At 37.1% G+C, this 16,018-nt stretch overlaps 1 protein-coding gene across 1 annotated transcript in view; it reads left to right on the top strand.

Moving 5' to 3' along the window:
• LOC137401464 (uncharacterized) overlaps nucleotides 1–16,018 on the top strand; it is a 51,021-nt gene that overhangs the window by 17,979 nt on the left and 17,024 nt on the right. Inside the window, exons 2-9 of the mRNA XM_068087817.1 lie at nucleotides 1,128–1,309; nucleotides 1,526–2,112; nucleotides 2,632–2,895; nucleotides 4,726–4,880; nucleotides 5,196–5,352; nucleotides 5,748–5,902; nucleotides 12,126–12,335; nucleotides 12,678–12,802. Of these exons, the coding sequence (XP_067943918.1) occupies nucleotides 1,132–1,309; nucleotides 1,526–2,112; nucleotides 2,632–2,895; nucleotides 4,726–4,880; nucleotides 5,196–5,352; nucleotides 5,748–5,902; nucleotides 12,126–12,335; nucleotides 12,678–12,802 (1,831 nt within the window). The 5' untranslated portion in view covers nucleotides 1,128–1,131. The remainder of the gene's footprint in view (nucleotides 1–1,127; nucleotides 1,310–1,525; nucleotides 2,113–2,631; nucleotides 2,896–4,725; nucleotides 4,881–5,195; nucleotides 5,353–5,747; nucleotides 5,903–12,125; nucleotides 12,336–12,677; nucleotides 12,803–16,018) is intronic.

Raw genomic sequence — 16,018 nt, 5'->3', positions numbered from 1 at the left:
TCAAACCTTGACATACGACTGTCCCAATGCATGAAAAATTTGAAATATGTGCAGAAATTTGGGGTAAGCATTTGCCTTGAGATGGGAGACAATTTTTAAATATGAGCATTCAAGCCAGTTCTCGATGTGGCCACTAGGTGGCCAAGTAGGCGAGAGGACACTTTCGAGACCAGCATCACTCGGCCTTTTCCGTCAGAATTGTTTTTAAAAGACTGGCTAAAAGTGTAATTGACGCAAAAGGCACCAAGCCGAAAGACGATAATAAAATATGAAAACAGAAAACATATTGGAATTGAGTTTTGTGTAAAAATAAAACTTTTTTTAAGTGTGTGTTTATTAATCTAAATTCATCTAAGTTAAATTTGAAGTTTTTTATGTTACGAAGCATCACAAAAGTGTAGCGTACCGAACTTGTTGCTGTCAAGTCTCTATCTCAAAGGAGTTGCTAGCAGCTACGTCTGCTTTGAATGTAAGAACTCCGTACAGTACTGTACGTTGTAATATTACATTTTATTACATATCATAACCACTAGATAGCTATTTGTTACTTGGTGAGCGTTGTTAGTGCATTACAATGTCAATTAAAATACATTTTTCATCATTCTGTTTTTTAGGAAACGGATTAATTTGGATTTAGTTATTTTATATATGAAATATTGCTGAGATATGAGGACATTGACATACGAGGTCTTGAAACGCATGAAGCTCATACGTTGAGGTATAACTGTAGTTGATTAATCTCTGCTAAACGCGGTGTATATTTATACTAAACAGGAACTATGGATTGATTTTTTTGAAGTTGGCCCAAGAGATGCGTCTAAATCTTGTCTGCTCGACTTCCAGCGTCTGCTCATTACGTTTTGTAGTTTTTGTTTATTGTTATCAATGATCAGTGATAAAAACATAACTTATTTAATATTAGTTTAATAAGTTTATATGAAGTATGAGTAAAGCATTAGATTCCCCTATAAGCATATCTGCGCAAGAAACCTTTGATTAGCCATCTTTCCTCCAAACATTTCTACATTCATAGCTGCAGGATCTAACAATAATCCGATACTTTTCTCATGGTGTCTAAGTGCTCCTATTCTTACCGTTTGACATTCTAATCAGTCTATCTGCTGCAGAAACATGGCTGAGGCAACTGGTGGAGATGGTTCTCCCGGCAAAGTCAACAACGCACCTCGAGTACCAAATCACCGTGTAATGGACCGTCCCATGTTCCGATCTGACTTCATCAAAACTAAAGAATTCCTCAGGGCAGAAAATAAAATGAAACAGGAGAATCTTAACGCCATGGTTTTTACGGGTTAGTATTAAACATATTCTTGCATAGTTATTAATTTGTATGAAGCCCCCTGTTAGGCCTACTTTTGTTTTTTTTATATAGAAAAATGATTTGTTTTCAAATAGCTAGTTAATTTTATAGTGGCGACTTCTTACAGACTTTTGTATTTTATTTCTCATTTTTTTGTTATTATGTTACAGTTATTTCAATATAATACAAATATGTTATAATTTTTAGGACCAACAGGTGCGGGAAAGACTTCTATGGCCACGGAACTTTGCGCTAGCATATGGCGTCATGATGTGAATCCGAGTGAAGTTACGACAATATTCAGAGAACTGAGTTGTACAAGTCTAGAGTCCTTCTACGGCCATTTAACTCTGTTCTACCAAGACTTGGAAATCACGCAAAAAAAGCTGGAACCTAACTATGCAAAAGGATGGAATATACTAGAACCTATGTTCAATGACCTCAACACAGTCTTCCCTGACTATACAAAGATAATCATTCTTGATGATGCTGAGGAGCTCAAAGGTATCCTAGACATTCTTGACCATCTTTGCAAGGTTATCAACCGAAATGCTAACATCCAAGGTCGTTGGAAGTTTCTGGTGACATCTCAGAAACGCGTATCATATAGCAAGGAGTTTGAAGGTATTGGGGGAGAAAACTTCTTTGAAGTAGATGGATTTGCAAAGGAAGACATAAGACGGCTGTTTAGGTCTACCACGCTGGACATAGTGATCATCGATGAAATTGTGGCGGTTTTAGGCAGCCGACCGCTTACTCTCAATATTTTTAAGAGCAGCTTGAGATCTAACCAGGTAGGTTTTTGATTTTGTAGCTTTGTTAGTGTATTTTAACAATAGAATTTGTAGTAGGTCGTTCTTATTTCAGCTGTGATGTTGTTTGATACGCTTATTTTGGCGTTCCTTTATCCAGCCTGTATTTTATAATATCTTTAGGGTAACTTCACTCACAGCCCCTATATATTATATATGTTTACTGGGACTATATCCCTCTTTCATTTTATGATTGCATAGGTGTGAAAGCACCATGCCCAGATGTACTGTTTGGGAGGTGCTATACCCAGCCCACCTTTTATGACTGAAGCAATTAAAGGACTTGTTTCATTTACATATCTAATAGCAAACTGTTTCAAAAGAGTCTGGCCGCCTGTTTTTAATTGGCAGATTGATACAGGCTTGAAATCTATCTGTATCCGCTGCAGTGATGATTATGAACAACTGTAGAACCAATTTCCTGTTATTGTGGTGATGTACTTTAGTTACCCTCAGTTTCAAAACACTCGGGATTATGTCTAAGACATATATACTTCATAGGTTGATGATGAAGCAGAGATCGTCCGCAACCTTCTGCGTGATATAAAAATTCAAGCTGAGGCACTTGTAGAAAGCGGGCGAGAGAGGCGGATGGACTCTGCCTTGATTGCGATAAAGATCAGTATTGAGCGGCTGGTCAAGGAGTTGCCTTTCCCAGAGGTGTCGATAAAGCTCATCAAAACCCTCCCCATGTTCAATGAGAAAAATTTGACTATGGAGCTTCTTGTTTCATGTGCTGAGACCTACATGGACAATCCTACACAGGTGAGTCATGAGTTTCCCTTTACAGAATCTGTTCTTAAGCTAGTTGCTGAGACCTGTTGTGGCAGCATACAATGCCTCGTCATGAATGGATTGTGGTCTCTGCTTGTTATTTGTTAGTTTCTCTCATGAGTACTTAATCATCGAGACACTGTCCTTGACACCAACCACATATCAGATCAAGTACACCGGCATAGTTGGGACTATTATGAAAGATTCACTGGGCTTTCCTAGCTTCTCTAAACTACTCTGCTAGCATTCTTTCTGTTTTTCAAGAATCTTGGTACCCTCATAAATAGAGGTCCTCTAGTTCTTTCTGACAGTGGCAGAATTGTTTAAAGAATAGAGAAAGCATAATATTTTTATGCTTTATTATTTATCTTGAGGTGTTGACTGATGTTCTAAAAAAAGAATCAAGGAGATTGACCAACCAGAAGCTGAGATATAGCCAGCCAAACACAGGTCTACCAAAAAACATAAGTGTTTTGGTAGTCATCAATATATGACGTATGAAATCGACTTGTGTGCCATTGGTCAATTAAGCCAACTAATGCGCTCTCCTATAACAATCACGGTGTTTTAATTGGTTTAATCCCTGGAAGTACAGAACAATCAAATTGGGCCTAACAATCATTGCTCTGAGAATTCCGAACCAGTCCCTCTGACGTGTGGATTAGTTTTAGAATAAAATAATTTCACGCATCTATTATTTCGCAACATTCTGCTATCACTTTCTACAAATTGTATTAGTTACATCATTTATTCTATACGCAGTTATATTATTATTTTGTATAATATGCATTATGATTATTATATTAATCATAAAAAATAATCATAGATAAGATAATAGATAAATAGAAAATCAAATCAAAAGTTATCGTTTTGTTTTCTTACAGCAAGAGCAGCACGGTCAAGTTATTCTTTTTAAGATGTCAGTCTGTTAATAGTGACGATAATCATGAAAATCAACTAAATGCTGCAGTAGATACACAATAGAAAAATGCTGAATGAACAAAAATTCACATTCTCATTTCTTATTCTAAACGAGCTGCAATCGCGGATGTCGCATATAGACTATACACGCGCCGTTCGTTAAACAGAGGATCTTCGGAGCATTTCCGTGGAGATCGAGTTAAAATTTGAAGCACAATAGTCAAAATCTGCTCTTCTGTTTTGAAAAATCACGGCGAGGGGTTGTGGGCAAATGCCTTTACCACACAATGTTTGGATGGTTTTCCTGAGAAACCAGAGCTAGTATGTAAATTATTTACTATCGCGAGAAGCTTTTCACATCTCGTAGCCAAAACAATCATTATACGTAACGGCGGTAAGGGTGCACAACTCCGGCACATAAACATTAAGTCGATTTTATACGTCACAGTTTTCGGGATTTTCGAAGGGTTTTCCTCTGATTCTTTATTAGGTAGACCTGTGTTTGGCTGGCTATATCTCAGCTTCTAGTGGGTCAATCTCCTTGATTCTTTTTTTAAAACATCAGTCAACACCTCAAGATAACTAATAAAGCATAATAATATTATGCTTTCTCTATTCTTTAAGGACTCCAATTGTGTGGGAATATTTGTCTAAACATATCAGTAAGCATATTTTTATAAAGTAACTAACAGCTCTGAGTGAGCCCATTATTGTAGACTATGGCCTGTCTTAGCCATATATTTTCAAGTCTGCCAGGACAGTCTTAAGTGAGTGATAAATCATAGCCCAGATACACTTCCCTGAGCAGATGTTTATATATCCGTAGACAACCATATGCAGGTGTTGGTTTGGATGTGCATAGCTTTATACAAGGTAGCTTAGCGATGCTTCTCGTGGCAGGCCAAGGAGATTATTAAAAACCTGATGAACAGATTAATGGAGCGAGGACACTGCACTAAGCAACTAGAGGGCAAAGTTCCACTCTTCAGTCTCCACCGTCTTGTGAAACAAGCCTTCCAGCTCTTTTCCAATGACAATCATCTGGACTTAGTAAAGTTAGCTTAACACATCTTTCATTCTCATTTTTATGACGTGTCGAGTTTACAACTACAGTATGATGCTTTGTGCTTGTTTTGTGTGTTTGAAAGCTTGCTAGTTTGAGAAACCTATAGTTGGAGTCGTGTTTGATTGATGTAACCACAATTGGCTTATTTTGAAGCCATTCTACCTCTGCTGTTAGTCATGTTTGGGCAAACCTTGCAGAGTTGCCCATGAAATATTAAAGGTGGGTCTCTTACAGTCCCTGTCCTAATTGAAAGCTAAAGCTTTTTTGTTTAAAATCATTGCTATAATATTTATTTGTTTCGCAGGCATGCCCTTCTTGCGATTACTCGAGTTATGCCACATGATGGCCGCAGGCATCAGACACACGTTGTGCGCTTCTATGGTGACCATGGCAGCACTCTTGATTCTGTTATAAGATCGATGAAGTTGAGAATCAATGTTGCGGACACACCCCTTATTTTGGTGAGAAATAATGTGTCCCGTAGGCTGCCGATCATGTGACTATCCCATTCATGCTTTTATAACCAAAGAGCTGACATTGCTTTCAGTTTATGTATGGCATAACTCAGTGGATTCACATTTTTACTCTATAGTTGACTTGTATCACATGCTTGTTGTGTAAGTTTGAATGAGTTATTTATGGATGAGATGGCAAGAGAGAACAACTTCATGATTAGCTAGCTTCCTTTCTTGACTTTTTTATATTACAAGTTGCAAATTAAGCTTTACTTTACGACAAGATTCGTTATCTTCTGGGAAAATCCATCTAGTTTTAGAGCGCTGATGTGAAACTAAGCAATCACACATATAGTATACTGTAGTATGTGATGGTGTATGTGTATGGTGGTGTTTTGTAGTTGCTTCACTGCAGCATGCTGATAGGAATGGGTTATTGTCAGCTAGCCCAGCGTACTGATGAATACACTCAAGGTGTGGACAGGTTTAAGGAAGCGCGGAACAAGTATTGTGAGCTGGTGAAGAACGACAGCTATGAGGCTCTAATTGCATTAGAGTAGGTATCTTTTACAATCTGTTGTTTACATCTAAGTTTGAATTAAATTCCATAGTCGTTTTCTAGCTTACCACTCTAAGCTAAGGTGTCTAATTTGTTAGGATTTATGCTCCCATGTGCAAATTAATCAGTGTTTTAGATTATGTATGCTAGATTTAAGTTGTAATTGTGTTTCGTTTGGCGGTTTTCTTTTCGCAAAGCGATTGACAAAGGTTTACAATCCCTTTGAAATTAAATCATAATTAATAAAGTGATTTCACTGAAAATGCTGCATTTGAATGGGTCATAATGAATCTGTGTGACATTCTTGGTGAAGCCATTTAGTTTTTACAGCTCACTGTTTAGTGAGCTGCCTGCTGCAGGCCATGGGAGATTATTGTAAATCTGTGGAACAGATTTGTTGGCATTCGCCATTCTGCGATTGATGGTTTGGCATCAATCGCAGCCTGATGAGCGCCAAGCGTAAAAAAGCATTGTAGCTGCTACGAGAAATTTTCAACATAATAGCCGTCTAGTTTTGATATAGACAGCTCTCAGCGCTTTTTAACTTAATTTTATTATTATTAATGCTCTATTATTAAGTTTTAAGTTTTTTCTGTGCTAATACCGCGACCTTTGTATTCCCGCTAGAAGCATATAGATATGACCAAGAGGTTAACTCAGTGCATGAGATGGAAATGATTCTTATTCTTTACTCCAGACAAATAAGTAAAAGGTAAGGAAATATCTCGATTCGAAATGAAAAATTTTGTACCAAACAAAAGAACTTGCCGAAGTTGAATCGATTGTGTCAACACTATTAAACAATGTAAAGTTTAAAAAACCTAACACACTTTCCACAACAAACTAAAATAATATTCTAAAACTCTTCAAGACTGAAAAATGATACTAGTGAAAGCAGACAAAACAACAAAGTATTACAAACTAAGCAACCAAGACTTTGACGACTCTTCATAGGAATATCACAAAAACCTACCATAGAACCAACCAACAAACTATTTACACTGTTAGCTCAAACTGTATACACATTAGAACTTAAAAAAAATAATCTAGCAGGAAAACAAGCATGTATAACACTCAAAGACCATAATCCCACCTTTAAAAACAAAACCACATGCAGACTGATAAACCCAATACCCTACGGGATGAATTTATTCGCGGAATTAAATTTCGCGCAAATCGCCTTTTTCATGCATATTCGCGAACTAATTTATTCGCGGATGAACACAATACACTCTATTAAGAGTTAACCCTTCGCATGCGCACACCGCATGTTTCGGTTTCTATTTAGCTTACAACTACAAGTCGATCATGCTAAGCTATAAATTTCTTACTGCATTCAGAGGTTTTCACGAATATTCATCGATTTGAAGGCCTTTGATGAACCAACAACTTGTGGTAGGTAATGAGTTTTTTCAAAACCATTTACTAAGTTAATAATTGAATTTTACTTTGGTTCTTTGGTAAAACGTAATATTTATTTTTTCTATCTCTACCGCTTCGTTATTTGTTTTAGTGTGAGAGAGATAGTCCAATAATCTGCGCGACCTATTTGCACAAAAGCTAATAAACGCAGACTGCGTGACTGTTGGTCATTTAGACCGGGAAATAAGTAGAGTAAGCAGCTTTTTCATCATAGACGGAGGCACAATGACTGCAAAGGTGGTAGATGTCATTCCTAGAGGATCACCAATCATTCAGAGAGGTCTTGAAATTGAGATAGAAGTGACCGCAGCTGCTAACGATGAGAATATATTTGTTTTAAAAAAGGAACAAAAACGCCTTTGCGAGCACAAATTTATGGTCAACCTGCAGAACTTTGCAATAATAAGCCACAAGGACAGTTCTGATGATAACTTCCTTACCAGCCATGTAGTAGCAAGATAATCGCCTTTAGCATCTACTCAAGACAGGTACAGTGATATAGAGCTGCTATTACCAAAATAGTCAGTCAGAGAGCGCTATTACATGCTAGTGTTTACTTATCAAGAGTATCGGTTTAATTTTATTGCCAGACAACCGCCATATGGGCTAAACTGTTTCTATTTACTTCATTAATCGTTTGTAAAATTTTATTTCTATTTGAAATATTTTGTACACTCAAGTTGTAATAAATTATAATATATGTATACATGAAATAGAATATATTTTATAATCATGTTTGCTGCAGCGATATCAAGGAGTTGTTGCTGATGAAAAGGTCTAGGTTGACCGGTTGCTTCTTTGCCAATATTCCTGCCTTAGTGAATATTACTACTTGTCTCTAGTTTTCGTAATCGGAATAGGTTCGGTTTCATGATCAATCTGCAGTAAACACAAAAAAAAGAAAAACTATTAATAAGTATAAAGGAAGTACAAAGACAATAGCTGAAGTATTGAATGAAAGTGGTCAGTTCTTAAACAAGAGAATGAACTAACGCAGTTAATTATGGAAAAACGTATCTGCACTGCAAATCAAATACATACCATAATGTCCAGATCAGAATCATTATCGTCATCAACTTCGGTATTAGAGGTTGATGGCGTTGATTTCAATGTAAAAAGACTAGGAGAAATTTTTGCGATGAAGACGCCTTGCCGAATAACTTGTGAAAACCTTGAATAATTTTGTAAAGAAGTGTGATGCATTGGCGATGGGTTAATTCGAAACCCCGGCGATGATTTTTAAAAAGTTTTAGAACTCGGCTACCTTTAGTACTTCTGCCTAGCAGCTATTTTTGCGATGATGCCATTCTGCATATCTTGTGACAACCTTGAATAATTTTGTAAAGAAATGTGATGCATTGGCAATGGGGTTAACTCAAAGCTCCGGCGATGATTTTAAAAAAGTTTTGGAACTCGGTTACATTTAGTTTTTCTGTCTAGCAGCTAGTTTTTAATTTGATGCAGTAGTTATTCTCCCTTGTCTTTAAAAATAAAACTAATTATTCGCAGAATTTAATAATTCGCGGAATTGACTGTTCGCGAAATCGCGAATTTCTATATCCATCGAATATTTTCATCCTGTAGGATACAATCAAAAATAGGGATCATAAGTATATCGATACTTGACAATATCAACAAACAACTATTGAAATCTACCACAATAAATCTGAGGAACAACACCGTCGTAAATGGAATGGTTTCAAAACATATCTGAAAAAGAAAAACAAACCTTCATCACATTTGATGTAGGTGAATTTAAAATCTTCTATAATCCAAATATTTCTCAAAAAAGCTCTCAACTTTGCCAGCAAAACAATCATGGTTACTAAAACAAAAAGACACATTATTATGGAGACAAAAGAATCACTTCTTTTTCCTGAAATTGAACGACAAACAAAATCACAATCTGCATATGACTATGGGCAGCTTCAATGGAGCCGAAACTTGCCTACTAGTTAGATCTACTTTTACTACTGCCGAACGAACTTGCAACATGCACAGGATTACACAGATCATGGACGCACAGTATGTAAAGGAATTTCACAACAAACTGAGAAAGAAAAAGGATTACTCTGTAAATCTTCAAAGATCGCCACCAAAAACTATAAATCAAAACAAACAAACCATAAGTTTTTACGAATTTTTACAAGTAGGTGCAGTTCCTATCTAACACCAGGCAACAGCATACTAGTTTTCCATAAACACAACAACCACTTAAAACTATCATTCACAACATCCCCATAAACAAACAATCGGCATCAGACATCAAGCAGACAAGAAATAGCCACAATGAAATATTCGTACTAAGATGCGCTCAAACAAAGTGACCTATAACCACCAACTCTAATGCACAACAACAACAATCACAAAAACGCAACCCGATGTGGCATAGCCCCCCATATAGCACAGACGTTGCGACTAACTTATTAGAGAAATACATTAAAACTGTTTGCAAACTGTTCCAAAGAATACCCTTTGCACAAAATCTTTCAAGGTTGACTTGCAATGAAATTCATATTACAGTTATTTGGTATCAAAAAATTCACCATGTCTTACTCTGTTGTGTTGTAGGTGCTAAATATGTGGAAATGTGATTACAAGCTCTTAAAATCTCAAAAACGAAAAACCGCCGTAGATTGGAATCTCTTTATTTTGATGACGTAGCCATGAAATTTGGTTATTGTCTTGTCACGTGACGTTCTCATGTGAACTGAAAGGCCAATAAAAAGCTCAATATAAAACTTATCGTACCACTAGTTTGGGACAAACATTTCGGGTTTTACCGAAGACCCCGTATCAAATATAGATGCTCGCTACTTTACAGCTTTATTCGGTTTGGTCTAATCGGCAAGTCGTAATCTGATCATGTGACCCAATACTTCGCAAATAATTCCTGCAGCACTTTTCGATTATCACAAGTGACAAACAGGCTCATCATGATTATCAGACAATGATATGTATTCCTTCAAGCTAAGGCTAAAAAATTAAATGAGTTTTTACGGTAAGTTATGGGATATCACTGCTAAAAGTGGCAAAATTGACAGCATTACGATGACGATAAAACAGACGCGTGGGAACAATAGACATGGTTTTATTGAATGCGTGAAGTATATTTGTGAAAATATTTCGACGAATAAGGTTGCATGAAAGTGTAAACAGAAACCATCTCTCACAACTACGTCACATTTGAGCCGTTTTGAAAAGAGAATCCAAACTACGGCGGTCTCGTGTGGCTGCGATTTTCTGTTCGTTTTTGAGCTTTTAAGAGCTTGTAATCACATTTCCACATATTTTATACCTACAACACAACAGAGTAAAACATGCTGAATCTTTTGATATCAAATAACTGTAATGTGAATTTTGTTGCAAGTCAACCTTTAACAAAGCCACACTGAAAATCAACTAATCCTGTAGGCCAAATATCAAGAGCCTAATAAATGCACAGAACTTTGAACTCATTCAAGAAAAACAGTGAATCAAACATAAATAGGATATCTGACAAAAATAAAGATTATCAACTAGACAAGTGCTTCACTAAAGATATAATTTATTAAGCCGAAGTAATAAATACAACCAACAAAAACAGTCATACATAGAATTTTTGGCAATAGTTAAAATTCAGATACAGCAACCAGAAAGCTTCAATCAATCAGAAAAGTAACAAAACCAAGCAGAACAAAGTGAATGGAATTGGCTAGCAAAGTATATTTGTTATCGGTTGTTAAAAAATATATTTGTTGACTATGAAACGAATTTGAAAACAACAAGGAAAACTTTGATACAAATTAGAAAATGAAAACATGAATGAAATAGTCGCCTGACCGACTATTACCAAAACAGAATGTTGCAACTAATGTCTATTAGAAAAATGCTACATAATGCTCAGATCAGAATTACCAACGCTATATAAAGGGAATGAGACAACAACATGCGAACATGTGCGGAGCAATCTTTATGCCATTTTGCCAAGTCATTAATTACAGCGTGACGATCGCCGAGTGTGAAACAGCATTCTAGCTGCCATGAGAATATTTAGTCATAAAAGCCATCTAGTTTTAATATGCTGAACTCTTTGAGTTGAGAGTTCTCTTTGTAATTTGGTTAATTTATAATAACACTAACTGTGCTACCCAGCGTTGCCCCGGTGATAGAAAAGCCTTTTTGGACAGAAAATTGGTTTGTATTTAACATATAACAACGTTTGCCATTCTAACTTTCAAACTACATATCATGAGAAGTGTTTTGTCTTAGAAACAATGTGAAGTAGTGAGAGTTGCTTGCTATTAGCCTGGCACATTGCCAATGGAAAGTTTGAGTATGTTTAATGTGAGCCAACAGCTTCTCGTGACGTTATGCTATGACCCACGTCATACACAAAGCCAGTGGGTATTTGCACTCATATAATGACTTATGTCAGCATGTTAGCAACTCAATCTTGCTGGCCTAATGGGTACGGCGGCGGACTGGTGAATGGTAGGTCTGAGATTAAATCTTCTTTGGTATGATTCTTTAATCCAAGATTCTAATAGCTATAGCTGGATTGACACACAGATATATCCACACACATACTTTGAGAAATATATATATATATATAGATACATATGCGTAGGCACATATATCTGTGTGACTCAATTGGTATATATATGTATATATACCAATGGAGTAACAGCCGCTGGCAACCAACATCATCGAAATCTGATAACTCTAAATTCTGTAATACTTTCATTGATTTTTTGACCTATTAATATTGCACAACGTTGTGACCTCGCTATAAGATAAGATGTGTTCTGTATTACAGCCAAGAAGCTGGTGATGGACTTCAGCAGGAAAGGAACCTTGTCAGGGGACTATATGCGGCTTCCCAGAACTTACCTTTCACAACCAGCGAGGCATATAAGCAATACATTACTGATTTGCCTCTCTACCGTCGCCTGACTGAGAAGGATTTGGCCAATATGGAAGTTGATTCACAAAGTTTTGAGCTTGTCAATGGCCATCTTACTAGACAGTGAGTCGATGCCTGATATGATCGTGTTGTGCTATTTTACTAGAGAGTGAGTCGATATGTGATTTGATCCTGTGTGCTATCTTACTCGAGAGTGACTCGACACCTGATATGATCGTGTTGTGCTATTTACTTGAGAGCGAGTCGATACCTGATAGGATTGAGTTTTGCTATCATACTGGAGAGTGAGTCGATAACTGATATGATCGTATTGTGCTACCTTATGAGGTAGATGACTGTGTGTTGGGCACTCCATATGATACTGTGTGCGTGTGACTATAGCTTGGTATAGAAATAGCTTTTTGTACTCTTATAGTACATGCTCCCTGATTGTGACTCTTGTAGTCAGCTGGAGACATTGAGAAGGGAAAATAAGGTTCTCCCCGTGGATGTCTTTGCTAAGGTCTACTTGCCTGAACTGCTTGCTGAGATATATTCTGTCTGGTCAATACTTCCAAGGAGGAAGACAGGTAATCAGTTTCCACATTTTGCCTCTTTCCGTGTTCTAAGGAAGACAATCATTCATTTGTAGCACCTTGGTGGCTGTAAACGTGTAAAGTAAGGTTTGCATTAAAACATCATAAGATTTGAATCATTTAATTTAGGATTTTTCAGAAAAATACCACAAATGTTTTTTGTTTTCATAATTTGGCAAACATCGGTGTTTGTCGACGAACAGTTTCGCTTTGATGCGTGCATAACAAATCTGTAAGCACTCCACTGTCATGAATTAGCAAGTGCGATGGAGATAATTGACTGTATGTGTTGTATAATGCTATAGATGGGTCTTTGAAGCTAGAACAGTGGTTCTTAATCAGGAGGTATTAAGCGATTATGCATTAACATTAAGATTATGCATTAATAATTATTCCGATAGGAAAATAGTTCTTTTCCTCACATACTAGGTCAAATCCAAATGTTGCAGGAAAGGAGCTATAACTCATGACACGTTGCTTAAATTTACCTAAATGTATGTAGTTAGTCCTCTCCGAAGTACTCTCTTTGGATATTGATCCATTTTTCCCACCATTTCTGCCATAATGCCATGCAGCGCTGGATGCCTTCGGCATCATGCTGTTCAGCTCTCTTGTTGTACATTGAATCATTTCTACTACTTTGTCAACTTTGGTCCCTTTCATTGTAAGCTTTAACTTAGGAAATAGCAAGAAGCCACAGGGAGCAAGACTCGATCAATTTAGAGGATGCGATAGCACGGTTATGTCATTTTTAGTGTGATACTGTTTTACAGAAATCGCCATGTGGGCGAGTGCATTATCATGGCATTACCAGTGAACTTATGCGCCACAATCCTTATCTTCTGCGCCTAGCGGTCTTTATCTAAGTTGTCTTTATATAACAATATAGATGAACTAGCTGTGCTGCCTGACGCTGCCCGGGTATTAAAAATCAGCCTATAAATAATGAAAAGTAATGAGAGTTGCTTGCTACTTGCTATTAGCCTGGCACATTGCCAATGGAAAACTTGAGTACGCTTAATAATGAAACGCTTTTCTTGATGTTATGATATGACCCTGCGTAGTACGCAAAGCCATTGGGTATTTGCTCCTATATAACGACATATATCAGCTAGCACAGAGATCAATCTCTGTGGCTTTGTTGGTACGGCGCCCGACTTGAAAATGGGAGGGCCTGAAATCAAGTGTTCTTCGGTGCGGATTCTTCATTCCAAGATTTTAATAGCTATAACTGGTATAACAGATTCACGAAATACGACAGACATACTTTGAGAAATATATATATATCTAAATTAGCTGTACCACCCGGCGTTGCCCGTGTAATAGAAGAGTATTTGGACAGAAAATTGATTTGTATTTAATGTATAACAACATTTGCCATTCTAACTTTCAAACTACATATCATGAGAAAAATAAAAACAACTAAAGGTTTTAAAACTTTGTCAACAACTGTACCTTTCAAGCTAGTAGCCTGGCATATTGCCAATGGAAAATTCCACTAAGCTATTTAATAAGGTAAGGCTTCCAATGACGGTAAGCCATGACTTTGAGTCTGCATTGTTGTCCAGCTCAGGTATTTTAATAATAGCTATAGCCGGAAAAACCTACAGACGGATCCACAGACGGACTTTGAGAAATATATATATAGATACAGTGAAACATGGATAACTCGCCCTCGGATATAGCGAACACATGGTTAATTCGAATGGATTTGCTTGGTCCGTTCCCACGCAATGATAAATGGCTCTATATAACTCGACCTCGACACCGTTAATTCGAACAGTTTTTTTGCCGAATTCACAAGCGTGGTTTCCGCTCAATTTATTTCGAAGGAGTTTCCACTAGTCGCGGAGCTGAGACTACACTGCTTTCTTAACGAAAGCGCTTTTAGTACGCGTATAGTGTACGTATAATTTCCCCCGTACCGTATAATAGAACCGAAAAAGAAATCGTATAAAAATGATTAATAGGGTCGCTAAGACGTTCGCTTAGTTACGGACAAGCTATAAACGTTAGAAGGTATTGGCGATATAAATTTAATAAAGATAGACACAGAATGCAAAATACATATTGTAACAGCGATTATATGCGGATACATAAAGATAAAATGTCACAAATAGGCTCGTGGCTTGGCGCCCACTACAACAGACATCCGCTTTACGATGGCATCACGCAAGCAAAGAAAAGCGTGGAAACCTTTTGACAAACTTAAAGTACTCGAGGAAATCGAAGCAGGACAAAAGCTATCAGCATTATCAAGAAGAGAAAATCTTCCAAAAAGTACAGTGGCAACATGGATTAAACAAAAAGAAAGAATAAGATCGTTATGTGACCAAAATTCATCAAGGCTAAGAGATCGTTCAACGTCGCACGATGATTTGGACGGTGTATTATTGACTTGGTTTAGACAAGTGCGTAGTGAAGGCGTACCTATCGATGGGCCAATTTTGTTAGAAAAGGCTAACAAGTTTTTGCAGGATTTAGGAAAGGATACTACTGTTTCTCGCGGTTGGATCGACAGGTGGAAGAAAAGGCATCATATTGGCAGTCAGATAGTTGTTGGAGAGTCAGCTGCAGTAAATGTTGGAGAAGTGGAAAAGTGGAAAAAAGAGGTGCTTACTCCATTACTTCAAACGTACACTTATGATAACATATTCAATATGGACGAAACCGGGTTGTTTTACAAGCTCATGGTCGACAAAACGTTGCACTTTAAAGGGGAGAAGTGTAGTGGAGGGAAGTTGTCAAAAGAAAGTTCTGGCAGTCACATCACCTAAAACAGCACACGAATCTCAAATGTATAAAAATATCTATACTTTCTGATAAATACTTTAAAACGCTACATCAGATGCCCTTTAACTTACAACAAACAACCTATACTTTAGTTTTATATATACATGTAGTTTGTATATGTATCTACTGATAAATACATTCACTTGTGACTGTGCTCTGATAACTTGAACGCTCTGATAACTCAAACACTTTCGCTCGGTCCCGTGAAGTTTGAGTTATCCATGTTTCACTGTATATAGATAGTTTGAATCACAGTAGTACCCTGTGGTAGGCAGCCTACTCATGATGTAGTAAGTAGGCCTATCCCATGAATGTCGACGAATGAAATAAGCATGGTCTTTACACCTGACTGAGACATTCTTGCCGTTTATGATCTTGGGAGCCTAGAGACTTCCGCTGGCTATTTTGGAATGTAGT

The sequence above is a fragment of the Watersipora subatra genome, chromosome 8 (genome assembly GCF_963576615.1).
Source record: "Watersipora subatra chromosome 8, tzWatSuba1.1, whole genome shotgun sequence".
NCBI classification, from domain to species: Eukaryota; Metazoa; Bryozoa; class Gymnolaemata; order Cheilostomatida; family Watersiporidae; genus Watersipora; species Watersipora subatra.
This window is presented reverse-complemented; position numbering and strand designations above follow the sequence as displayed.